The following is a 27680-nucleotide window of genomic DNA, read 5'->3' as shown; positions in this document are numbered from 1 at the left end:
AGGCCACCAAAGTAGTATTTTTGCCACTGCAGTGGCACATAGTTGATTTTCAGAGTTTTTCCAAATTACCTGAATCCTTATGGTTAATTAGCAAGGATTAGTTGAGACTATTTTGCCCACGACACAATCTAAGTGCCCTATTTTTTTATTAATTGGGAGATATGGAAGAACATGATGTAGATTTCTAAGGTTTCTTCCCATTATTCAAAATGAGAGCCAGATGCCTGTAGCACAGGTAATCCTACTCAAGCTGCCTTGACTTTATTGACAATAAAACCAAAAGGATGGGGGGTTCAGCTGTTGAGCTCTCCCTTCCCATTTTTGGTTGGGTGAACCTGCACAAATTAGCTCAAAGCCAACTCAGCTGCATATTTCTTCTGCTATAGCATCTGCAATTACACTCAGCTACGTTCCAGCTTCACGAGAGACAAACGCACACAAAGAGACTTGGCTTCATGGGGTCTATCTCTGCAGTGGAAAATGTCAACTCAATTTTCCTCTTCCCTTGTATAAAGACTCTTTAAAGTAAAGAGGGAATTGGCTGATGTAATTGCTGAAACATTCTCCATCACTTTTGAAAAGTCATGGCGATCAAGTGCAGTCCCAGGTGACTGGAAAAAGGGAAACATTGCACCTGTCTTTAAAATGGGTAGAAAGGAGGCTTCTGAAAACCAACAAATCAGCCTCACCTCTGTCTGGGAGCATCATGGAACTCCTAGAAGTTATGTCAAGGCACACTGGGGACAGGATTTGGGACAGACTGTATGGCAAATTCTGCCTCACCAGCCTTGTGGCCTTCTATGATGGAGTGACCACATCAGTGTAGAGAAGGGCCTTGGGTGTCATCTATCTGAACATAGGTAAGACTTTTGACATGTCTCCCATAAAGTCCCTCTCTCTAAATTGGGCACTCATGGCTTTGATGGGTGCACTGTTCAACAGATAAGAAACTGCTTGGACAGCCATACTCAGAGAATGGTCTAAGGCTCAGTGCCCAGATGGACACCGGTGACAAATGGTCTCCCTCAGGGGTCTGTTTGGGATCAGTGCTATTTAATGTTTTCACCACAAACATGGACAATGGGGTGGAGTGCAAATCCACAAGAAACAGAGACATTTTTATTAAAGGTTTACAACGCAGATACAGAAGTTGCGTAATAATATGCTACTTACTGCAAAGCACTACCAATGAACATTCAAGCCTTATGGAAAAAAAGACATTTTTCTTACTTTTTGCTAGTGCTCTGCTAATAAAATTTACTTCCTCATATCCTTAAGCCATCAAGGCTACAACATTATTACTGCTAAACATATTTACAGTCAGGTTTCTCAATTTTTGGATTGCAGAAACAGAAAATGTCCTTGAAAATATTTGGTTATCTGCTGGCAAGTCACAGTATTTCGCCTGTGCTTCATGCAAAGTAAAGAAGAAATAATGGTTTCAATTAATTATGTAAATTTTGTGAAAGCTGAACTTTTGACTGCCCACAAAACTATGCTCTGAAGTTTACTTAAACACATTTTTGGCCTATCAGTTTAGACTTTCCAAATATTCATTCAATTTTTAAAAATTTTTTAATTGTTGTATGTGAGCATGTCAGACTACTCTGAATCAGGTAGAAATGATGTCATAGGATGTTACTGCATTTAAATCTAGTGAATTCTATGTTGATTTTGTTATTTAAATAATACTGCTGTGTGGTGCAAAACAAGGTATTGACTTCTTTTAAGTGCCTATCTTATGTTGTTTAAAAATTAGATGCAAAACCCCTTAGAATGGTGATGACTCTGGTTTAAACTTTAATGATGGCTATGAGGTGATACATCTAAACTAACACAAAATTAAACATAAATTCATACGACCACACAGTTGAATTTTCAACAGAAAGAGAAAAAAATTAAGGCACTTCTGTTATATCTAGCTTCATATTCTGCTGATATATAGGCTACATATTTAGCTGCAACACAGTGATGAAACTCAAATAATCCTTTAATTTACAACTTGCAAGGATTTGGTCTTCAGTCTTTATTATGCAGTCTATGGCAGAAACAAACAATTTCACATTATAACCTTATATTTACACAGACTTTAACAATGAAAATAAGAAATATATTTTGGCTGCAGAATGAAAAAACCAAACAAACAAAAAAAAACCTGTTCCATATAGTTGTATTTCAGAATACACTTAAATTCATCAAAGTACAATTTTCCTCCAGTTAACTACTGATGATTTATTTACAGAGCAAGTAACAAACAATGTCTAGAAAATACCACTGAACCACAAGTTATCTACATGGATATTTCTAATCTTCATAATAGAAAACAGCTAAGAAGGCATTTGCTGCAGCACATTGTTTCTTCCTGAAATCTTAATGTGTTTTAGCAGCTAATACAAAATGCAGATGCAGACTGTATCATGTTAATTAGAAAAGCAAACATACTGTGGGTTTGGTTAAGAAAATGTACTATTTTAAAATTGGTTTTAAAATTTCTTTTTTAAAAAAGGTCTAATGCATTAACTGCTCCAAGTACTTCACATAAGGGCTGTTGTTTACTTACAAAGTGAAAATGCTGCTGACAGAGCAGCTGAAATTTGAGAAACTACTTGAAAGAGAAGACATCATCAGCCTGTGCAAGCTGTGACAGGCTTATAGCTGCATTTTTATTCCCAAAGAAATTTATGTTAATCTATGCTACTTTGGGGATCATTTGACAATCAATAACAATGCAGAATACTTTCATTTACTCCTATCTTTTAGAAAAAGTAATAGCTCATTGTTTTGATTTTACTGTTTTTTTTTTAATTTATGTGAAATAGAAGGAGAAGATGAAGCTTGGAGGCTTTTTTGGGGTTTTTTGTCTTGTTTTAGTTGTTTTGGTTTGCTTTTTTTGTTGTTTTTTTTTTTCTAAGGGATCACTGAAAAAAAATTTCCTTTGAAACTGCAAAACATGCAACCCTTCCAAGAGAAGACCTCTTGAACTAAAAATGTGTTGCTCTACATGACCTCATGAGACTTCAGCACGTAAATAACCTGCACAGAAAACACCTCTATGAATAAATTTTAAGAGTAAATAGAGTATACCCAACATTATTACAACTTCATATCCCATTATTTTCCATCCTCAAAAGCTCACCTTATTTTTCAAACTATGGTTGTCGAGCCTTTGAGTTTTTGTTTCCAACCTGTTTTAACACCACTGTAACTTACCAAGAGCATGTCATCAGGTTGCTACCGGCACAGTAGCTTTGTTTTAGACTAATGTAAGTGCCCCTGGTAAACAGGAATGCTTTGAGCAGTGGATTCTGGAAAGGCCCCTGTATCTCCTGGCTCTGCTCGCTGTTACATTTCATGCTTCTGTTAAGTGCAATGCAGATGTGCTGCAGAAGCAATTTTTGACAGACTGGAAAAGCAGGCACTTTCCTCTGTGGTATTTTATTTTTTGAGGGAAAGCAAATCCTACATGTTCCCACTAGCACAATGAGGCAGTGGCAACTGCTCTGAGAGCCATGCAGCAGGAGACCCTGTCACGGCAGTGGAGTAGTTTCAGCTTCTTGAAGTTCCAACTGAAAGGAAAGAAATTGCAAATACAATGAACAATTGCTTGATATCTTCCCACCCACAAGTTTGTATGTGTGTGTTTTTTTAGAATGAATTTATTTCTCATTTGCAGCTACTGTTCTGATGTATAAAGCTGAGCACATAGCCCAGAGTAAGGCAAGGCTATGCTTTTGTCTTAAGCAACAGAGGAAATGATCACAAAGAAACATTAGTAGGTCTGAAATTTGAATTAGAATGTACTTCATATCAAGCCATTTGTTCTCTTTCTAGGGTGGAACTCTCTATGAATTTCATGAGCACAGAAAAATTTCACTCCCTCTCTGTATTCTTTCTGTAGCTGTTACAGGGGAATTCATGCTTTAGTTGAATACATTCTGTGTTCATATCAGAACAATGCCTAACTTTTGGATTTTCAGTTATAGTCTAGTTTAAATTCTGTGTGAGGTGGGCTCACATCAGCAAACAAACCCAACAATCCCTCAGCCCTGCATGTCCACAGTCTGCAGGCTGAGTCCTACTTGCATGCAGGCACAGTAGCACTACAGATGTTTTCACCAAGTAAACCTGCTTGCTGCATGGCACATCCTGAAAGGCTGCAACCCCTTTTTGCTCGGCAAATTTTGTACAAGAACCTGCTGAGAGCTGAGTGGGACACACTGCAAAGCAAGGGTTTATGGAATGGCATAGACACAGATGGAGCCTGGAGATTCACAAAGAGCCCATATCAATGCATATCAGCTACAAAAGAAAGCCCAGTTTTAAGGATCTATTACAGATGTTTCATAGATGTCACTATCTCGCCAGAGATTCACCAGATGTCACTATCTTGCTTTTTAAGAAACCAGTACTTTAAAATTATTATTGAAATACAATATAATTCACAAAGGAGAAATATTATCTTTCTAAAAACACACAGGAAGGCCATTCTCTGTTAGTACAGATAGATGTGAATCTGCCGAGAAGCTGCCCAACTTTTTTCATGTTTCTGCAACAGGAATCACCAGCATTCCCCACGTTTGTTCACAGTGGGTCGTATAGCGCAAGGAAAATTAAGAAGTAAGAAAACACTGATTTCGTTCATTTAGTCAAAGTGAAACTATCTTTCAATTTTTCCTTGTTTTAACTTAAAACATTTTCTTGAATCCAATATCCTTTTGATTTCTACATGTGGCTGCCAATCCAGGCAGTAAAGGTAAAGCTTTTAGGGCTGAGCCTTTTGTTGTTGAACATATCTGAGGCCTCATTTTCAGCATATGGGGAGGATTTACAGTTTCCATTAGGGCATTTAAACACATTTCAATAGTTGACGAAAAAGCATCAGAAGCTAAAATTGAAAAGAAGAGTTACACACTAAATTGTCCCAAAGATGTCCTATACATAATTTCCTTAATTGCTTGGATACATTCAGGTGAAGCTGCTATAAAAGAAGCTAAAAATGGGTCACAAAGAAACTAATTACTGAAACAAATTAAATTTCTCAGATTTCTATAATTATTAATAATCCAGTTCCCTAATTATTTAGGATTTTTTGTTGTTAACACATAGATCCTAGCAAAAACTCAGTTTTCACGGAAAATAACTATCAATTGATTTTAAATTCAAAAAATTAACCCTTCTTTTAATCTCAGAGATAAATTGATGCAGAGAGTCTCTGAGCATCTGAAGTAAAAGCCATTTCAATACACTTGCCAAGATTTTGATATGAGTCAGTTAATGTCAACAACATCAAAAACCCTCAGCCATTTGCAAAAGCTTCTATTTGGGTTTCCATTCCCCTCCCCTGCCAATACTTGGTCATAGAGAAAAGTTCAAAGAAAGCAGTTTTGCTTTTCAAGCATTTTTCCCCCCAGGATCCCATCACTCCTTCTCCATGCAAATGCACTTATAAAATTGCATAAACCCTCCTGAAAACTATAAGCACTTAATCTAAACCTTTTTGGCAATGCCAAGGAGCCACAGAGTAGGCCCAAGGCCACTTCATTAACTCAGAATAATATGAATATTTATGATGTTTCCTGTTGGTGCTTCTGAACTGGTAGAAGACAATGTTGTTCCTTCCAACAACTTAAATACTTAAAAGTGTCAACTCTAAATGCTTTTAAATGCTTTAAGAGTGTTAGGCTGTATGTGATGGAGCCTTGCAGCTCTCATTTAGCAGCAGAAAAGAATTTTTACTTGGCAAAAAAGCAACTTGTAGAACATCTGTTTCTTAGAAAATTGTATGAAATGTGCCAAGTAGTACACAGTCTTGCAATTAGAATTCATGCCAAATGCTCTCCAAGGCCTTGTCTACACAAGAAAGAGCTTGTCAGAATACCTCAATCAATAGGTACACAAACTTTCTTTCACAGAAAGCATTTACGTGTAAAAAGAATACCCTGTCTATAGAATTTACAGAATCTCACTGTCTGAGCAAATATTGGTTTGTCTGGGGGTTTATTTTCTTTTTTACTTTCTCAGAGCTAAAGCTTCATTCATTCTAGGGCCTTTTGTGTTTAATAATATAAAAATATTAGGTATTACATTTTTAGTTGCTATTCCAGAGAATCTGTTTAGTGGAGATTAGTTCAACAATCTTGTCTCTCATTCTGATAAAAGCAGACATCAAAAATGTCCCTAACAGCAATGTTTGCAGGAGAAAAAAAAGATAAATTGACTTAATATTAAGCTTTGAACATGGCTTGCTGTGAATGCATTCCACAGACATTGGGGAGAGTGAGAAAGATTGTACCAAACAGCTGCTGAGCTGAGCTGCAGGGAGAAGGCCCAGGTCAGCATTCAGGAAGCACATCTGGCATCAGCAGCTGCCAAAGCAAGGACTGCAGGGATGGTGGGGAGGGAATTGGAGTTAGCCACTTCTGAGTCTTTCAAACACCTGAACATGCAAAGTCCCATCCACCACCTATGAGTGCCTGAGCTACCAAGGGCTGGCTTCTTCTCCCTGGCTCTGGGGAAAAGTGATGGTTAGTCGCTAGCAACAGCTACCAAAGCAGTCAAACAATTTCTTCCAGCTCTGCACACACCTTTTGTTCCATGCAGATTGGCTCTTTGCTTCAGTTTCCATCCTTACTGCCACACTTGGACCTCATTCCTTAAGTTTCTCTCTCTCCTCAACATCCTTCCTCTCACCTCCCCTTCCCTTCAGCACCCTTCCCTTCCCTGCTCTTCACATATGCTTGATTTCTTCATAACTAATTTCATCACTATTCCCTGAAGAGAAAACAAACCCTAACCAGCAAAGAACCCAACTATAGGACCAGCTTCTTCCTTATTGCCACTCTCAAGATCACTTCACTTGCTTTCTCCATCCCTGCCCCAGCAGGCTGTCTCTCTTGGTGGTGTAGGCTGAAACATCTCTTGGGGAAACATCATCTTCTATTCTGTGCTCAGGCAAACAGGTTTTATTTCACTCTAGGCAGTACCTAGTACACACTAATCTTTTCTATGGGTAGAAGTTTAGAAGGCTACAGCTCTCCTAGAAGCAATATAAAGGTATACAACTAAATGTAGAAAATGGGTGCATACACACTCTGCACTCTTTAAAGCTGGAATTGTACCAGACAGAAATACAATCTTGCTGTCAGACACAAGCACAATATTGACTCCACTGAGGATTACAAATGCATTATTAACAGATGAATGTAGTAGTTTGCTACACCTAGTAAATACTACAATACATACATACATACATATATATGCGCACCTATGCCAAGTTTGGCAGTTCTGCCTCACCACCAGACTGATTTCTGCAGCGGCTGATTTCACAGGCCGCAGTTTGGCATGGATGAGTCAGACACGGGTGAACAACACCAATTGTTGATGCTTAATAAAGCTTCTCGCTTTAGCCCTTCTCCCTTTAGACTTCCCTCCTCTTTTGTGGTGCAATTACTGCTTAGTCTCCTTGGAGATGGGAATTCTCTTATTTGGGCTATCTGGCAGCAGCTGAGTGTCAGGGAGGTGGCTGCTTTCACAAGAAGCCCCCGAGTTCTGCACCTGGAGGAGGCAGCCAGCTTGTGGCTGAAGTGGCAGCAGTGAGAAACTGTTGCATGGGCAACCTGAGTATATTGCTGAAAGGTGATACAGCAAGGAATGAACCAGGCTTATGCCTTTTGTTCTTATTTTTAAGGAATTACAGAGACAACTCGGACTTTGTTTAGTGCTTGCAATGTGCTTGAGTTACTTTCATGAATGTTAAGATTTGCTTTCCTGTTTTGCTGAGAGATGAAGCTTGGAAAATCTCAAGACTAAGCACAGGACCATGGATATTGAACATGTACAAAACAGCTTATTTGCAAACATGATGCAAAAATATGCTGAATAAAAAAACCACAAACAACTCTTGTCATCTGATGTGCCATAAAATCCCTACTTCTTAAAAGCTTTTTCTACATGGAAAAGGTATTTTCTTGGTATACCTGAAATGGCAAAATGGCACATTAGTATTTAACATGTGTGTATATATTTTCATATCTATATATACATATATATACACATCTAACCCCACCTTATTCACCACATAATTATCTGACACAAGAACCGCATGTAGACAAGCCTTGGTCTGCCTCTTGGCATGACTTTCAGGACAAACAAGGCCAGGTAGGCCTTCTTTGTATACATCAATCAAAGTGAATATGCACAGTTTTTTATCTTTTTATTCACTGTTGCAATGGGAGAAGATGAGAGATCTATATTCTGTCCCACTCCTGTCTCCATCAGCAGACAATGAGTATGAACAGGAAAATCTGTTTTTCAACCTGTTGCAAACACCCTGCAAGTGAAACACTTTTTTTAATGTGCTTTGTACATGCATGCACGCTGAACCCAGTCACTCAAGGTACCCTTTAGAACCCTTGGCTTCTGAGCATCAAGCAAAGCAGAGAACAACTTAGCACCATGCAGGACTGGGGTCTCTGTGTATGCATACACCAGTTTCAAACATAACTTTGAAAGTGTTCAGACCTTCCAAAAGCTACAAATCAGTGTAAGTGGTAACTTCAGAGCACATGTCATCTCCAAGCGGGTGGCCTGGATCCAGAGATGACATCTCCACTGCTAGTCATACCTGGTGGTTAGTCCTATCCACAGTGTTGGCAGTGGAAGCATGGTCGCGAGTGTTTTGTCGGACTCGGGTGGAGTTTTGCTGCTCAATGGTTGAGGAGGTGGGGATGCAGAACTCTCTGAAACACCTTTTGAAATTCTCATCTAGAAACGCATAAAGGACCGGATTAAGGCAGCTATTTGTATACCCTAGAGCAATACAGAAGTGCCAGGAGACAGTCTGGAAAGTAGTTTCTGGGATGTTGACCAGGGCTTTAATGATAACGTAAATGTGGATGGGAGTCCAGCAGACAATGAACACTGCCACCACCACAAGAACCATCCTGGTGATTCTCCTCAGGTTCCTGTCCTTCTCTTTGGAGCCGGACAACATGCGGACGCTCTTCAGGCGTAAAATCATCAGCCCGTAACACACCGTAATGATCAGCACCGGCATGATGAAGGCAAAGATGAACACACAGATCTTCAGGAGGTTCTCCCAGTACCAAGCAGGGTGGGAGAATGTAAGGGTGCAGTCAATTGAGCCTGAGGAAAAGGAAAACAGCAGAGAAGAACATTCAGGTCAGCTTTTCATTTGCTTTTCTTTAATCCTTTCTTTAATTCAATATCATAGGCAAATATATGAAGACTTTACACCTAAGCAAATATGTAAAATGAAGCAACCTGTGACCTGTCATTTACACAAACATTGGTAGGATGGAGTGCATGAAGCTTGAGTTAGGAAAACAAAATCAAATTAACATGTTCTCTTTAGCACATTATGGCTTGGAACTTAATGGCTAATAAACAAGGAAAATAATTGAATTGTCATATATGCTTAAGCTTTGACTGATTTTCACTTTCAGTATAAAACATGGTGAAAAGAAAGATTGTTAAGCCACCATATATATGCTGAGAGTTTGTGCATTTCAGAGCAATGGGGAAGAGAATGCCATGGCACTTGGTAACTATGCGCTGTGGAGGGTCTGGATTTTTGCTGACGTGCTGCCACTGCCCCTTTATGGAAGGTCTCGGAGCACCAATGGTCCAGAATGTGCTCTCTGCTCTGTATCATGTCCTGCCAGGGAGAGAGTAACATATGTATGACTGTCAGCTTCCCAGAGGGAGTATCCTGGGTAAAGCACAGGCTCCCGTGCTGAAGGGCAGTGCACAACTGCCCCACTGGAGAAGGCAGGCAGGCACAGATTGGCTTTTCCAAACACTGCAGTAACTAAGTGGGACAGCAAGACTTGCAAGAATCCACTGAAGGAGCTGGAGCTGCTTGTTGTAAAACACAGATCACATGCACTGCTTGTCCAGTCAGCTACAGCCAGATGCAAAATTGTTGAAAGGGCTCATTTGCACTGATACTTGCTTTACACATGTTGGAGCTCAGAAGTTAATTCAACACCTCTACAATACAGTGAAACAATGCAGAAAAGAGTTGAAATGTAGAGTATTCAATTTAGGAATGAAAGCCAGACTTACCATGCCTGTATTTGGTAGTTGCCATGAACATAACTGGCAGGCCAATGGCAGAGGAAAGAATCCAGTTGCAGACATTGACAATTTTGGCATTTCGGGGGGTGCGGAAATCGAGGGCCTTAACTGGGTGGCAAACAGCCACGTATCGATCCACACTCATGGTGCAGAGAGTGAAGATACTGGTGAACATATTGTAGTAGTCTATGGATATAACAATCTTACAGAGGATGGTACCGAATGGCCAGGTTCCCATCAAGTAATTCACGCTCTGGAATGGCAGAGTACTTGTTGCTAGGGCATCTGCCAATGCAAGATTGAAAATATAGATGTTGGTGGCAGTCTTCATTTTCGTGTACCTAGGAAAAAAGATTGGCAGAGCATGTGAATGACCACAACTGACATTGTTAAATAAAACCAAATTCAGTGCATCATCTATAAAAAGCTTCTGTAAAATAATGTGCTAGATACTGTCAAAGATCACATTTCCTGCTTTTAAAGAAATGACCACACTATGATTCACCTCCATGTTGGCGGCTCAGTAAGACATCAGCTAAAGGGAGTAAGGAAAAAAAGATTAATTTAACTTGTGCAGAAGAAAAAGATACACATAGAAGAAACAATATTATAGATGCTAACAAATTGAGAAGATGAAAAAAATTGTATGTTTTCAGATCAGATACTGTACTACACGGGTAGATTTTCTGTACCTGCTGTCATGCCAAATATCATAACTATGTTCTGTAGAAATAGAAAATTCATCTCTGGGTTGTGAAGTAGTAATGATATCATTCCAAATGCAGCATTTGAGACTCATTTTTTATGTGGATGCTGTACTTTTGCGGTAGTACAAAAAAAGTTTCAATTTAAGTAATGTTCCTGGCCATGCTGCCCTGATCGCTGCTGAGGTTGCTGGGCCCTGTGGCTGCTTGGATTTTGGGGGGTCAGATGGCTTGCTCTTTTGATGAAACTTCCTTCCATTTCTGCAAAACTAATAAGAAGAGTGTTTGATCAAATATTTTACAATTTATAGAGTGCTTTTCAAGAGGAATAGCTCATTTCAAAAGACTTGTCGGGAACCTGCTAGGGAAAGCAAAATGTAAAATACATAATTTTGTGGGTTTTATCTCTCTGAGTTAGACTGCTTCAGAACATGAGTCAGTGCCAAAAAATCCCAATGAAAGGATTGTATAGTGAATGTGCATTTGGAACTTTTCTTTGGTGGACTGTGCAGAAATGCAGACTTCATGTTGAATGGACCTAGAAAGCTTTTATGATGAACATTTGAAGTCACTGATGCTAGATTTGTTCTCTCATTTTTAGCACTGAGCATGAGAAGGCACTAACAATCCTAATTTTAATTTAGGGTGGCTTTTAAAACAGATTTTCAAGAAGATACAAACGCTATCTTGACTGCTGCCTTGAGAAAGTATGATCTGAATATGATACGTTCAAGCTGTAAATAAACTCCATATTCTGAAAGACCCATAAAAACTTTCCTTACTCCATTTATATAACAAGTTTGTAACTAACATAGGAGGAGGTAGATGCTGCAAGCATCTACAACTCTCTCTTCTGGAAATTGGGGAATATGTATAGGACTGCAGTGTGGGAGAGGTACACAATAAAAGCTACAGCTCTAAAAACTGTTTGGAAGTAGAAGAAAATATTTCTCTGGCAATTTGCTGGAGAATCTTCCAGATGAGAATGAAAGCAGCAACATTTATATTCTGCTTTTAATATTGTCCAGTACTGAGCTCTGTGGTTTACCAAAATGGATATCTCTCCAAAGGTCTGAGATATCCAGGAATAGCTGAAGGTTTGTCCAGAGCTGACCTGAAGGTTTGATTGTGTTGTGAGCAGACATATGCAGCTGGCTCCCACCTGATCTGCTCAGCTGGGACAGCGACAGAGGGGCAGTGGCTCTCAAAGATGAGAGGGTTCTGTGCCCTCACCTGGGCTGCTGAGCCCTGCTCAGACCTCGGATGATTGCCTGCCCTCTTCACAGCTGGACGAGAAAGCCCACTTGGGAATGCTGCTCAGTGCTGCTGCCATCACACTGGGATGGCATGATCATCACACCAGGATCACATGATCCTGGGACAGGTCTGTCTGCAGAGCACATTGGTCATAATGCGCTTAGGTAATAATGACAATGCTTTGTCAGCAGTAATTAAAGCCATTATGATTTAAAAGGAATGCTTGATGTAGCAAAAAAGCCCAAACCATCAACCAATATGTAAATGACTTTCAGGGTAGCATGACAGAGGATGGACAGAAAAACACTCTGAATAAATAGAATAAAGTTTCTTCACTGGGCATGGGGCTTATCCCACTTAAAAGCTACATATTTTTCAGTTTTGCAATCTAATTTTCATTGCCAGTTTAAGTTTAAAAGTTCTTGGACTTGCTTTGTTTAATGGCCTCTATAGACCATTACTGAAGGGTTTTGCTTGATGTACTCAGTAATCTTTGTACCTCTAATCATGCTGTTCTTACAATGAATAGAAGCAGAGCTCTTACGGTGATAGAAAGTATTTACCTCCACCTGCTGCCTAATCAACAAAAGCCTATTGAAATTTACAATATTCTTTTCAGTGAATTCTATGGGCATTTCTCGGTATGAAATATTTAAAGATTTTATAAGGAGCTTATTTCTGCAAGGTACATTTTGCAAAACATATATTTTTCTAAATTAGTAGATTATCAGTGTTCCCAGGATTATTTTTTTGGCATGAACAAATAAATACCAAAGCACTTGATTAAACATAATTTTAACAGCATGAAAAGCAACAGTCAGTCAAAATGCAGCTTTTCAAAGTCTTGAACTTAGCTGCTATTATACTTTTTGCTAAGGTATCCGTCTACCTATTTGAACAAGCAGAACAAATACTTCCATTATCCAGACACAGATGGTTATGTGATTCTACTTCTACAGCTGAGATGGACTTAGTAATACCAAAATTTATAAATGCAATCTTTAAAGATACTGCTTTCACACTTTCATTCAAAATTACTAGAGAATCTAAAACTTAACAGACACGTAGAGAAAAAAAATGTTAATTGCGAACTCACAAAAATCTGAATGCTGGTATTTGGATTACATTGAAATTTCAGCATCTAAAACATCAAGTCTGTTAAATTCTGCACAAAAAAGTGCAAGGTTGCAAGTGAAGCCAGAAGTTAGTTTTGGGTGGCCTTACTTTTAGTTTACAACTCTGCAAGGAAAAAACTAATAGAATGTGATGAACTGGGGGCTTTTTGTAAATATTTAGTGCAATACTGCTCTTGGTATATATCCAAATTAATTATGCTTATTATAACACTGGCATCTACTAGTATAACCCCATCTAATTCCTCAGTGCAGGGTTTGTATCATAAAATATCTGTTCAAAAACTGTTGTTTTGCTGCTAATAGTAGACGATAAATCAGGTTTACAACAGTAAGAATACACTTTATGTCTGTCTAATCTTTTAGGGAAAGCTCAGCCTTGTCTTTATCTTCAATCCTCCAAAGCTTTAAAGTAGACTTCAAGTTTGAAGACCTGAGATTTGCCTGGAATAAGTAAAAGCAATGGAGAAAAGAGTGAGAATTCAGCTCAGATAGTCTCCATGTTCCTAGCATTCAGGGATTAATAGAAAGCCTTGAAATGGATCCCTCAACTGTCTGCCCACAGGCCACTTGTAGTTTGTAAACCAAATAAAACTTTCACCAGGTTAATCTTTACCAGATTAACCTCAGAGAGACTCCATCTCCCACGGGTAACAGCACCTTCCCTTCCACTTCTCGTGCAACAGGAGAGATGTGAGCATGTTTGTGACTCTTATTTAAGCCTCACAGAGTTTTTATAGTGCTATTGTGGTTTATACAACTGAAGTTGTCTTGTCCCTACTGCTCCCTAGTCAAGTGGTTTACATCCATGTGGATTGTTGAGACATCCTCTCCTCTGCCCTTCTGGATCAGATCAGCTTTACAGCATCCTTGGACCACTGGGCTGGTGCAAAGAAGCTAGAGAGGTCCACATTTAGTTCAGTGTAATACAGAGTATTATTATTATTATTATTATTGTTATTATTATTATTATTATTATTACTATTACTATTATTGTTATTGTTATTATTATTATTGATAACAAGACCACCAGCAACAAAAATAATAATGATAAATTATTATTATATTGTTATAATAATTATTGTTAATGACAATGATGCAGCTCAGAATAATACATAACATTACAAATTAATTTGAAGAATTTCCTCTCTGAATAACATCAATGAGGAGGAAAGCAGAAAGTCTTTTGCACTTAGGAAATGGAACGGGCTGGTCGATGACAGACTGGTAATAATTACTTTCAGCAGCACAAAGGCAAGCAAGGTTTTGCCTACAGAATGCTAATTTGGAGACAAAGACTACTTCAAGATCTGTGTTGAAGTTCAGCACAAAATACATGAAAAACTGGACAAAATTCGCTGGAGATTCACTGCAGAAAGCAGTCACTCTCAAAAATGGTTTGGCTGCTGAAAGAAACAACAGCCAACTGTTAGGTCTTGCATACAGACAACCTGACATAACTCTTCCTGATGCTGGAGATTAGGTTAGCATTTCAAATTCATGTTCTTCTTGCATAAATGACTTGTTAAACAAATGAAGAATCATTATGTGCATACATTAGATTAGCTGAGGTTGCCTTGGGTGGCAAGATTAAAAACATGTGAAGTATGCCTAGTTGAATCAATTTAATTTTTTTTTCCCCCATGACTGTTCTGGTGCACCTTGTATAATGCAACTCAAAAAACAGTAGGAAAAAGGGATTTTTGGCATGTTTTCTTGAGATATCAGGTACCTTAAATTTTTCTTGAGCCCTTAAAGCTTTGAACAAAGTCATGACCTACTCAAGGTGGTCTGTAAAAACCTGAAAAATTTTTCTGTCTGCCAATCCAGTTTTAATATTTAACACTGAAATGAAGTCTCTCAAGCCACATTCTGGAAAGTACCTTTGAGCTAAAGGGTCTCAAAAGGGACTTTACTGACGTCCATCTATTTTATTATCCTTTTCTTCCCACAGTAATGGGTCTCCATAGAGGGAAAGACCCATACTATATCTCAGCCACAGCTAAGACATGTGCTGTGGCAGGCTGTAACCTATTAAAAGTTTTGAAGTTATAAATATTCTGGATAGGTCTAACCTTCCTGTCTGTAAGCACATGATTTAATTACCTTGAAAACTTAAGTCTTTGATTTTTCTATTAATGGGTACTTCGGAATGCTTTTTCCTTAAGCCATTTAATTTCATCTCTGGCTATAAGCACCATAAATTTGTGCACAACCCTGATAGGTTATTAGGCAGTAAGGCCACCCAGATTGGAAGTGCCATCTTGTGGTTAACAACCTCTGCATCCTTTTGATGAATATTCTACTAAGAGATCTTATACAAGGCTGTAATTTAAACACAGTAAGCCCTGAGTGAACCAAACCAACAACAAATTGAAAAACGAAACAAAGCCTTAAGAAGGTATAATAGAGCTGAAAGCGTTCACACTTGGTTGCAATGAAATTAAGCAATTTGCACCACATTCACTTACTTCCTGCACCCATCCTGAGTTTGGGGGTAAAGGCTGAAATGGGGGAGTGAGGAAGCTTTTGCTGCCTTTAAGAGAGACAGAAGCAGTTGCTGTTCCCTCCTGCTAAAGTCTTGCATCCTGACTCCCAGCACAGTGCTACCTATTCACTGCTGTGACCTGTCATGGTGGTTTAATTAGAGATGAAAAATACTAGGCATCACTTAGGTGTCAAGGCATGACATCCTGAGGGAGTGCAGCAGATCTAAGATCAAAGAGTTGTTTGACATACTCAGTCAAATTTCACACACATTGTTCTAGAGCAGCTTTCTCTCCTTCCTTCACTCACTGGCAAGGGCTGTCCATTTTCTGACGGAGTCTGGGCATGTACGGGGTCAGTGTGGGCCTGAGCACAGGGCAGGGAACTGCTGCACTGTAGCTGCTTCGGTTGCTATCTCTTTTCTCCCTGGAAATTTGTTTTCCCACTGCTTTGTCACTTTATTCTAATCCATGGTACAACCGAGATTTGGCCAGAATGACACCAAAGTTTACTTCCCACGGGTTACCTTGTTGGCATCTCTGACTTCCCACCCAGCTTATCCCTTCTTCTCATCAGGACAGTGCCAAGGCAGGTGCAGATCCAGCAGCATTTGCTTACACGATGCAGGAGAAGCAAGCAGAGCACATCACCTCCTGGGAAGTAGCACCAACTCATTTTTCTGGTACTCAGAACCCATCAGGAATTTATCTCATACCTCAGCTTTGGGAGAGGGTGAGCTAAACAAGAGCCTTTTTGACAGAGTCACCTTTAGTCTTCAGTGTCAGTCTTTTGGGAAATGATGTGGAGTTGTGAGGGCATCTGACTCATCCTGTTTTTCTGTGATGGACTTTGGACTAAAAATGACTTGCTCCTGTCTTTGTGGCTCTTCCCAATCTTATTTTTTTGGCTACTGAAAGGCATAACATAGAAGTTTTCTTTCTGCTATTTAGTTCAGGCCAGTGAGTTTAGTCCCTACACGGAGAAAATAAAACAAGCTTTCCCCAGACATCATAAAAAGCTACTTAATGATAAAAAACAAATGACAGTAATAAGTATGCTTCAGCGCCCAAACAGTCATCTGCTGGTACACTGCCTTCCCTTCCAGCCTAGTTCAACAGGGGGAAAATTACCTGCCAATTATTTCAGAACTTAATCTGGCCTGTTTGTTAAACCACTTTTATTTGAGTCTCTGTTTGCCTGGGGCTGAGGCATATATGGGTCTCCAATAAAGGTCATTGCTTTCATGGTTATTGTGTAACATATCTCTCTGAAATAAATCAATGGTGCTAAAAAGGCTAACTTCAATATATTTCCATTATCCAGCAGCAGGTGCTTATTGTTGAAGCTTTTGCTTTGCTAGGAAGACATATAAAGGGAAAACTGTCAGTATATTCAATTTGACTTTTTCCCCTCTGCCTTCAGGGAACTGTGATTGAGAGTAAAACTGCTGACTACACCTCTGATAACAGATAATGTGGTGACATTTTCCTAGAGGGAACAAGTTATCAGCTACTTTGTCTGGTTTCCAGGTGCTGGTACCTTACTCCTGATCTGTAGATTGATCACCTGAGATAAGGACTGAACATGAAATATCCCTGGGCAGCAGGGGAGCTGGCAGGGAAGCCTTTGAAGGCAGTTTTATTTAACGCCAGTAGATGTGAGATCCCTAAAGGTGTGGAAGGGAGCAGCAGGTAAGCAATGCCCCTGGTCAGAGGGCAGCAGGGAGGTGGCATGGGCTGGAGGCCAGGCCATACACACCCTGGACAGACCAAAGAACACCAGGTATACAAGGTATGGCCTCATGCATGCAGGAGATTGGGATCTTCTGGTGAAGCTGTGGAGTGTGATCTGTAAAGGAGCGACAGAGCTGAGACAAAGGAATTAGAGAGAATAAATATGGAGGAAGGCTTGCCTGTGATGTGGGGAGAAGGGGAAAGCAGGCAATGGTGGAAGCTGGCATGAGAGGAAGAAGGAGCACAGCTATGTGTTACGTGAGAAGACCAAATCAAAAGTACTGGAAATCATGGACTCGGTCTCTACATGACAAGGATGAGATTGTGTCTGAAACTGTGGCTCTGAGGGAATTACAAACACCACAACCTTATGAGAGTGATTTGGGTAATTGGCTCCTTAGATGATTTTTCTATAGGGGCAGCACATCCCAGGGCTGAAGATTAGCACTGTGACAAGTGCTGCTCCCTGCCCCCCTTAAAATAGAGACTTCACTCAGTTGGAACTGTTCCACACAACACAAACAGGAGGAGATGTTCCATTTTACACAAACATTTTTGTTCTGAAGTTTTATTCTTGATCTGAGATACCAGATCTTATAGCTGATAATTGAACACTTCTCAGTAAGAAGGTGGAAAAAATTTATTTCATGTCCTTCACAGTTATTTGATTAGCTATGGTGCATCGTCATCCCTATCTTTTTTCATCATGTAAATTCAAAGGAAAATATAAATAAAATTTAGAAGTGTTTAACATTAAATGAATGAATGAGAATGCTTATCACAGCTTGCCTAAGCTGTGGAACTCCTTGATAGTGAACATCATTAAAAGCTCACTTCCAAAAACGACTAGAGGTCTTTGAAAGATAATTATAATATTCCCATTTTCAACACCATAAACCTAAACTGCATGACATAAACCAAAGAAGACACATATGGCTATAGAAAGAGCTTTCTTTGAGATTATCTTGAACACAACAATTCAGAAAATAATCGCTTTTGGATTTTTAAAAAATAAAGTTACAGGAGTGGATTTGTATTTTGAAGAGACTTATCAAGCATTGAAAACTTGTTTTCACTTAGAATCATAACAAAAATAAATAATTTTTTGAAAATGTCTGTTAATGAAGATCTCTACAGCAACCATCTTAGAATACCTAAGCTTAAAAATAACCAAACTGAAATCCATAAAAATGCTTCACATGTTTGTTCTGAAGCAATTTTGTTTAGTAGTGGCAGTCTTTGTGACCTTCTTCCAATCTTATTTTTGATCCTCATTTTTTTGGGGAATATTGCATGTTAGAAATGTCCACAAAAAGCTACTGAATAAATGCTGATGCAAACTGCATCTCAGAAAATCTCTGCAGTCTAAAAGTCTATTAGAAGGATACTCACACAGTTTTGCCCCTATTTTTTTTCCACTCTGTGACTAAACACCAGCTGCTGGCTATGGCTAGAAAAGAGGCTAGTGAGTTAAATTATGATTCTGTGACATTTGGACTTGCACCATGCTATGTTTGGTATTTTTGTAAATATGTCACCTTTTGATTTAGAAAAGTTATAAAAGCTTATCCACAGTGTTCAGCAAAAGTTATGCTCTATGGTTTGGGAAAACACTGTAAATTAAAATGAAATAAAGCAGTACTTCAGGATTATGTTAGCTACATAGCTCATTAGTCATTAGCTTGCTAGTAATTATGTAATGTAAGCAATATGTGCACACAGTATTTTCTACCCCTACTGAAGCCTTGAAAAATTGGTAACTTTTGATTATTTTTATAAAGGAATAAAAAAAAAAAAAAAAGAGGAAGCGTTTAACACTACTTTTTCATGGGAGCCATTACCACAATGTCACTCCAGGAAAAGTACGATGGGATCAAACAGCTTTTTACAGGCAAATGGAGTGAGAGGGGTTGTTTCCTGCCCAGCACTGCCTGGCAGGCACTAGCAGGGCCAGAGGCTCCGTGCACCTGGGCCTGGCACACTGTCCTGTGTGCAGGGGTTCACTGGGACTGGGGCCAGGCACAGGCTCTGGGGATGAGTCTGGGGCTGCAGAGCTCTCACTCATCCCTCAGGCGTCTCTGCTTCCTCACTGAGATGGGTGTTACCACCAGGCTGCAGCCTCATGTATTTTTGGTCAAATTTTCATCATGTCTGTAAAAACATAATTAAAAAAAAACCCATAAAGATATACATTCCATTTTATGTGTCTGCTTTCCTTCATCTTGGGGGAGGGAGTGGAGCTGCTTGCTAGTTAAACATTTACCCACTAGCAAAGCTTGGTAAACTCTGTCACAAACAGTATGCAAACAGGGACACCTGCCTTTCTGTAAGGCGGGATGCTGAGGGTCACCCCCTTGCTGTGCTGCTGATTTAATTCAGCTCCTCTGCTGCTCCTGCCCAAGAGTGCTCCCTCAGTTGTGTCCCCAGGTCTCCTCTGGCTGGTGCTGGGAGCTGTATTAATTCATAATTGACATGACTGGATAAGGCTGCTGAGGCTTTCAGCTCTTAGCACGGGGGCAGAATCTTTGCAGTCAGTGGAAGAGGCAGGACACCCACACAAGCAATGCTGTGCAAATGCAGAGAGGTTCACAAGGCTGTGGACAGGAAAGAAAAGAAGGAATTTTATGCACTTCTTGGTTACTAAGCTCCCTGATCTGTGCTGCTACAAAGGATGCTGAAGGTCACCTTACATACAACATCCACGACACCATGTCACCTTGCAAAGAACATATTTTTTAGAAACACTTGTTTTGCTTCACTCACTTTCAAGCTTGAGATAATTTCCAGATTTTTTTTTCTCTAAAAGGACTCCACATGTCTGTGCACATGTGTGAGAATATTTATTTTTCTGGTGGTATCAATTATTTCTACAACTGAAATTTAAACTCTGCCTGTTCTACTTAATAAAATGGTTTTTCTGAATTGTGAGTGAACTCAGCTGAACCAGAGTTTTCAGTGCTGCACAGTCTTTCCAGATTAGATGATGCTTCAGCCACAGCTCTTTTTTTTCAAAACACTATTAAGAGGCTGTTTTGAGACACACAGATTTCTCTTAATTTCAGAGAGAGTATTTCTTCAACTTCTTTCCCTGTTTGCCTTTTTTTTTTCCTTAAAGCAGTATCATAATTTACTCAATGAAAAAAGGTATTTCCTTCCTGTACAAAGGATTGCAGAGAATCTGAGACCTGTTTGTTTATGGTATGTGAAAAATTTATAGCAAAACAAATGAGGAATAATTCTGAACTTGAGTGACTTCAGTGGCTGTTGGTGGAATTACATTTCTCCCAGAGCATTTGGATTGAGGAGGACTGGGGCCTCTGTGAGCTATTCCTCTCTTCCAGACCTGCAGTGCTTAAGATTTTCATCTAGGCTCTATTGCAGCTTTCTTGCCTTAATCACAAGGCATATTGTTATTTCTGCTCTAATTGTGAGACTAATATCCCACCAACTCAATGAAAAAGCTGGAAAAGCCTTTGGATTACTGTGTAAACTAATTCAATGCCACGTGATACTAATTGCACACTGTCTTCTTGTACTCCACAGCAGGTAGAAGTAGCATTTGCTGTTGATATAGCCATAATGTCATGGTATTCATATAAGTAATTTCCACTTGCACAAAGCACATGAGGAAAACAGATGATAAAAATTATCTATAGATTTTTTCAGATTACAGGAAATTCATGGCTAGCAATAAAACCTATTAAACTAGTACTGCTGTCATTTGAAGGCATTTTTTGGTACTTGAGAAAGGGAACACTTCAGTGATAGTAACAGGAGGTTAAGCCTCACATACTACATATAAAACATCTAAATATTAATTCAAGGATAAAAGCATTCAGCTGAATAGGAACCATCTGGAAGGATGAGGAGAGTGGATGAGAATACATTAATTATTATGTAATGTGTATAAACTGGAAATCTTGGAATGCATTTGGTCAGTCTGGTTTGCAGGAAGAGCCTTCTTTTCACATCGATAATCACAATACATTTCTAACCCCTCCTTGGACATATCTGCTTTCTGACCTCTGTCTGTCCCAGCAGAGATAGCTGGGTGGCATTGTCTATGATAATGATAGTTCCCTGCCAGGCCAGCACTCGCACAACTCTGGCTCCAAACCCCTGGATTTGCCTCATGTGGAAAAATTTTAAGAGTAATAATGTTTATAAGAATGATATAATTATTTTAAAACTATTTCCAAAGAAACCAAGCACAAGATGACAGCATGCAGTACACTTGATCTGAAGTCACTGTTGCTTTCACTGGAGCTGGACTCTGAAAGGTGGGTAGGACAGTTTCAAACATCTAAGCACCTACTTCCCAACTCATAGTACCTTCAAGACAAACTAGGTACCAATATTACTCAAAAATCTTATTTTTTAGTAGCCTCAATTCCTCTCACAATTAATTTGAAGTTCAATGTTTTGTTCTTCCTGAGCAGGCATGATGGGAGATGAAAATAAAGAAGGGGAGTTTTATGTGATGGCAAATTCAATCCAGTGAAACTTTGGCCTCTTACATGTAGTTGGATGCAGGGAGGCATGAATGTGAGCACATTTCATCATATTCCATGATCTGAAACACTTTCAAGCTAGTATAGCTTGCAGCAGGAACTAAATCACTAAGTTCCCTCTTGCTGGCCAGATACACTACACGTGCAGAGAAGCACAGAAAGGGAACGTATTTTTATGCTGCTTAAGCCACAGATGCTATTCAGCCATTAGCATATAAAGTCCTTGTCATCCCAATTGCTAAACAGCTGTGGTGCTAACTGGGAAGCAATTCTGTCATACCAAAAGCTGTTCTTGCACATGAGATGTGGGGTTTGCCCTAAATTCCTGATGGTTTTGGACAAGCCACTTAATTTGTGTTTTCTTCTGTAAAATGAAAATATATATTTGCTTTCTCCGATTGCTTCTGGCTTTTGTTTGTAAGCTGCCATCTAAGGGAAAGATGCTTTCATTAGATAGGAATCTAAATACAAGTGCCTCATTAGATTTGGCTTTGTGGTGCAAGTGTAATTCAATTAATTACTGTAAGAAATATGAACCTAGTAAGGGTTATGCCCAGGATAATAAATACATAATTCCAGGGACAAGCTGCGGCATATTTCTCTGCTGACAGTTATCCTGTCTCTGTTACACTGCACATCTGCTTTTCCTCCCAGAGGAATGCATTCAACACTGCTACGGTGATTGCAGTCGTGCCCCCACTCAGAAGCCTTTCTGCAGATGTATCTTCACACAGACAGCTTGAGTTTCAGACTGACCAAAACCACAAGACAAAAGACAATCTCCCCAGCTCTGTGCATGCAGCCTCTAAAGCACAGTTAAACCACAAAGCTTCTGAACCGCTCTAGTCTGAACCACTGACGGGTATCACTTGTGTTTCCGCTGGGTCTACCAGATGCACAGGCTTTGCAGTGACATCCCTAACACGTGTCGCATCCTCCGTCCTGCTGCAACACCCCACGGTGACCGCGACCCTCACCCTCGGCTTTCCACAGCTAGCGCTGCTTGCAATGCATCCATACACCCCAAAGCCGCCCGCGGCCGCTGGTTTGCCAGGCATGTCAGGAGACAGCCCCGGCTCCTGCGGCCCCGACTCCTCGGGGAGCTCAGAGGGAGAACGGACGCTACAGACGGCGGGGGGGAAAAGGAAGTGATGGGGATGCCTCCATAGGAACGGAGCGCGCCCCGGGGCCACTCTTATCTCCCCCCTTAAAAGCGCCCGCTGGGCTCTCCAGGGCTCAATGGATGCTTGGTTTGGGAACGACGAGCAGCCACGAAGGGAGATGAGCTCGGTCGGCCCGTCCTGTCGCGTCCCGCGGCTCCCGGGAGGTGGCAGTGTTCCCCCACGGAAGCCACCTAGCCACCTGCCCAGCTCCGGGCCGGCACGGGAGCCTCCCTCATCTCCCGCTCACTCGTTTTCCGCTCATTTACGGGCAATGGATTTATCGCGCGTGATCTGATCTGTAACGGCCCCACTGGGGGCTTTTTCTCTTGCGGGCGAGAAAGTTGCGAAGTGCCGCAGCACAGCCGGAACGCCGGGATTACAGAAAGCGTTCGCGATTACGGCATACCTATTTTATACACGTGTATACGCATGTATGCCTATAAACATATATAAATGTATTTCAGTATACACATATAGATCTAGACATGAGGCAGAGGATCTCCAAACACGGCCACAGAGAACCAGTGCCATTTACATTTTGTTCGCGCATTTGGGAGAGCGGGGTGGAAAGACAGGTGGATGCGTACCGGCACCCGTGTTACCACCCCATATCCGTGCACCAGCCCGTGCCCATACACGCTCACAGGCAGTGGCTACAGTCCCTTTAAATCCTCGCTCCTTAGGGGACAAGTCCGGGATGCAGGCCCCGTCTAACAGAGCCGCTCGCAGGCTCCTTAGAACATCCTCGGACGCGCAGCGGTTTCTGACGGACCGGCCGCCTCTCACTGTTCCACCGCAAGTTTCTCTTCCCCCATCACCCGCTCCGTTTCTTTATCAAAAGCCTCCTTCCCTTTCCCTTTCTTGCGCCCGTCCGCAACCCCAGTGCACTCTCTGCGCGCTGCCCGGCGGAAGGGGCCGCAGCATCCCTGCCGGGACACCGTCCCGCATCCCGGCTCCGGGCGCGGGGTTCCGCCCCGACGGCAGCGGCCGTGGGCTGCGGGGCGGGGCAGGACGGCACTCACCTGACGATGACATACATGACCAAGAAGTTGCCGAAGAGCCCCACGACGCAGACCACGGAGTAGAGGGCCATGATGGCGATGGCGGTGACCACGGAGGGGCCGCCGCCCGCGGGCGCGCAGGGCCCGCCGCCGCCCGCGCTGCCATTGCCATTGCCGCCGCAGGGCTCGGAGCGGTTCCAGCCCAGCGCCGCCGAGGCGTTGCCCCAGGCCGGGCAGGGCGGGCGGCAGGCGGAGGCGTTGGCGGCGAGCGGGACCTCCAGGGCTCCGGCGAGGAGCGGCGCGGACCCGTTTCCCAGCAGGTAGGCGACAGCCATGGCTGTCTGACAGCCACGGCCTCAGCGCGTTGCCCCGCTCGCTGCCCGCGCCCCAGGGACGCCCGGCGCGCCGCGCTGCTGCTGCTGCTGTCGCGGTCTCGGCCCGGCGACGGCACCCGCCCGCCCCGACGGCGCGCCCCGCCGCTGGCTGCGGGCACATGTGCGCGGCGGGCTGGGCGGGCCGGGAGGAGGGGCCGTGTCCGCAGGAGCGGCGGGAGCCGCCTCCCGCACCCGCTGCCCGCCGCCCGCCGCCGCTCCTCCCCGGCCCGCGGGACGCGGTGGCGGCCGCCCCCAGCGGCGAGAGGGGCGCACCTGCGGGGGGCAGCGGGCGGCGCGCCGGAGGTGTTCGCCTCCCCTGCGGGAGGCAAAGCACTTGGAGGCAAAGCGCTTAAAGTGTTCCTTTGCCCAGCGCCGCAGGCATCGGTGGCAAACGTCGGAAAGAGAGAAGCGGGGGAAACTGACTTGGCGAGATAAAGGCCGGTGCAGAGAGAGGAGATCAGTGATTATCGTCTTGGCAAAACGATGTCCTCAGTGATTATAGAGATAACAGAACCTTGTTAAAAGGTGACGAACTTTATGGCAACACTTCGGAGGGGGTGGTTGTGAACAGAATTATCCTTTAGAAATTATCTCAAGGATCCTTAGGATTTTCAGAGAACCTTCTGTTCAGAGCTCCAAGAATGTTCTCCCCCAGTGTTGGTGTGATTGTTATCAGATGTGATAACACAGATAAGAACGACATCGAAACCGTTCTCGAGCCGTATGCTCATTGTTACTGGGTGCTTAATTTGCGCACCGTTTGTTTTCACCGGCACCTTTCCCTGATCACTTGTTCCAAATGAGTACCGAGGTGCAGGACTGCCTGATGGCTGATTATTAGGACTTAGCTCATTTACTGTCTCACTAATGAAATCAGAAGAGATCCCTGGTAAGGCTGAAAAAAAAAAATCTCCTGGTGAACAGGAAGGTGACAGAGTAGCAGTGATTGCTCCCGCTGCCTCATCATGGATGTGCACTTGTTCTGCTCACCCTGTGCAGAGCAGCTCCCGCTATTTCAAGAGTGGTAACGACAAAAGTGGAGAAGAAGCAAGTAGCAACCTAGGAGAAAGATGCAGAATCCCTGGCATTTCAGTATAAGGGTTACGCATGTGCTTGTGCCACAAGCAGTGGGGACCAGTGCTGCTCAGGGCAGGTAACAGTGGCGGAATTGACCACACACTCTTTCAATGTATATCGGATAATTTGTAGGGAGGAAGAAGAGGCAGTGGGAAATGGGTGTCATTGGACTTTGAGAGGGAAACAGATATGGAGAATTTGTATTCCTTTTTTAATTCTAAAGTGAAATGGAAGGAGAAGAAAAAAGTAAGCTATTAATGTGCACTTTCAGTAGATAGCGTGTATTGCTTCATGGCCAGAGTGAGTATTTTCAGCATTGTTCATTGGGTAGGAGAGAGCCCATTTAGCATGTAGGATGAGTTTTAGAATAGGAGTTATTTTTGTCTCTGGAAAAAGCTGTGGACAAGGGGAAATGATAGCAAGAACTCAGAGATTTTATGTGGTCAAAGACACTGCCTCTTTATCCCCTGTTGAAGTACAGCATGTGCACAGAGCAGGAGGATCAAGGCTTTAAAACTGGGCTTTTCTCAGAGGCTTTTATCTCTGTGTATGTGCACAGAGTGTGGGAGCCTCACTCTGTGCTTGCCCTTTGTTACACCAAAGCCATCAGAAGAGTTTAAGGTAAGCCACAAGTACACAATTAGTATTTAGCCCTTTGAACATAACTGTGCCTGGCTGTGGAAGGGATGGGGAAGATGGGGAGCAAAAATCAAGGCTGCCAGCAGATCCACTCCATATCTTGTGTCATAGTCAGATTTGCATCATCCTCACTATCAGAAGACTATGCATTAAAAATTACATAAAAACTACATTAAAATGTCTTTTTAAAAAACCCTTAAAAACAGATGCCCAAGTAAATTGAGTGCTATATGCAAGTCTTTATGACTGCTCACAGAAAAGTGATTACACACAAAAAAATTATTATGCCCAAATAAATCAACCTTTTGGCAGGTGCAGATGAAATCGTAGGATGCAGAGAGGGCTGGCAAAAAGCCCTGAGAGTTGAGCCTGTTTAAGACAGGCCTCATTAAGCAAAATTTCAAGGTAGGGGAGTGATAGTTAAATGCGCCTCTTTGCAAAGTTATTACAAGTGTTATTTCCCGAGGACATAGGCAATATGAAATAAATGTTTAGAATAATGTTTTCAGATGCTAAAGATCATTTTGCGTGTAATAATGTGTGAGACTCTTTCTCCAAATGATTTGAGATAATATAGGACTGTGTAGCCAAGATTCTGGTGAAAGAGTGTTTGTGAAGTTGAAGACCAGTAATTCCTTCTAGATGGTAGTAGTTCAGATTTTTCCTTCCTCATAGAAAAGAAGCAATCTCAGTCATTGGCATCATTTCTGTATTCACAGATCACCTGTGTCTAGATTTTGACAGTGACTCTGCAGATAAGGGCAATCTGCAGAGTGGCAAATTCTATATTGATTAGTTGAAAATAAGTACTTTAAGCTTCATCATATCTGAGTTCTTCCCCCCTTGTAGAAAATAAAATGTCTCTTCAAAGTTTAATAAATGTAGCTATAAGCGATAGCTTTTGTTCTTGCATAACAAGTCTGAAGGGTGTCAGTTGGACCACATTGATGGTTGGATTAGGTGATATTTAAGGTCTCTCCCAACCTTGACCATTCTGTGATTCTGTGATATAGTCTTCAATTTCCTTATCTAGCAAGGCTGCAAAGCAGATTCATGACAGTTTGTTAAGGACTGTATTAGCTGTCCTTGATAGTTAGCTACATTCTCCACTATCCTTGAAAAACTAATAGTTTTACTTTTGCTGAGTTGGAGCTACATATTGAATGAGAAGAATGAAAGGTGTTCCAATAAAACCACATCTGTAGTTAATGACATAAGGGTCTAGAGGAAGTCAGTGTGAGATATAATTTAATACAATAGTAAGTGGAACAGCTCAGTTCATACAATCTTACATTTTCTAGTTCTTAGGTATTTTGACTCTGCACGTTCAATTCTTGGTCATTGATTAGGCTTTCCAAATCCAGTAGCTCAACAGAGGGGAGATTGCAGCAGCTCTGTGCTCTTAGGTTCAGCTAATAGCCAGGCTGGGCTTGTATTCCCAACAGTCACACCTGCAAACACTTTTATAGAGCCCGCACATAAACATATACACAGAGCTGGCCC

General features: G+C 41.6%; 1 protein-coding gene and 1 long non-coding RNA gene across 2 annotated transcripts in view; one reads left to right on the top strand and one right to left on the bottom strand.

The window, feature by feature from the left end:
* Positions 1–2006: 2006 nt before the first annotated feature.
* On the bottom strand, positions 2007–24572 carry OPRM1 (opioid receptor mu 1). The gene is made up of 4 exons (XM_064708191.1): positions 24109–24572; positions 10087–10439; positions 8624–9144; positions 2007–3566 (listed from the first exon to the last, which is right to left on the bottom strand). The coding sequence occupies exons 1-4, from the start codon at positions 24420–24422 to the stop codon at positions 3528–3530; spliced, it is 1227 nt and encodes a 408-aa protein (XP_064564261.1). The 5' UTR covers positions 24423–24572; the 3' UTR covers positions 2007–3527.
* LOC135445565 (uncharacterized) overlaps positions 24275–27680 on the top strand; it is a 145796-nt gene continuing 142390 nt past the window's right edge. Inside the window, exon 1 of the long non-coding RNA XR_010439554.1 lies at positions 24275–24407. This is a non-coding gene — a long non-coding RNA (uncharacterized LOC135445565). The remainder of the gene's footprint in view (positions 24408–27680) is intronic.

Source organism: Zonotrichia leucophrys, chromosome 3 (genome assembly GCF_028769735.1).
Source record: "Zonotrichia leucophrys gambelii isolate GWCS_2022_RI chromosome 3, RI_Zleu_2.0, whole genome shotgun sequence".
NCBI lineage: Eukaryota > Metazoa > Chordata > Aves > Passeriformes > Passerellidae > Zonotrichia > Zonotrichia leucophrys.
The sequence above is the reverse complement of the archived record's forward strand: the minus strand, read 5'-3'. Positions and strand labels throughout refer to the sequence as shown.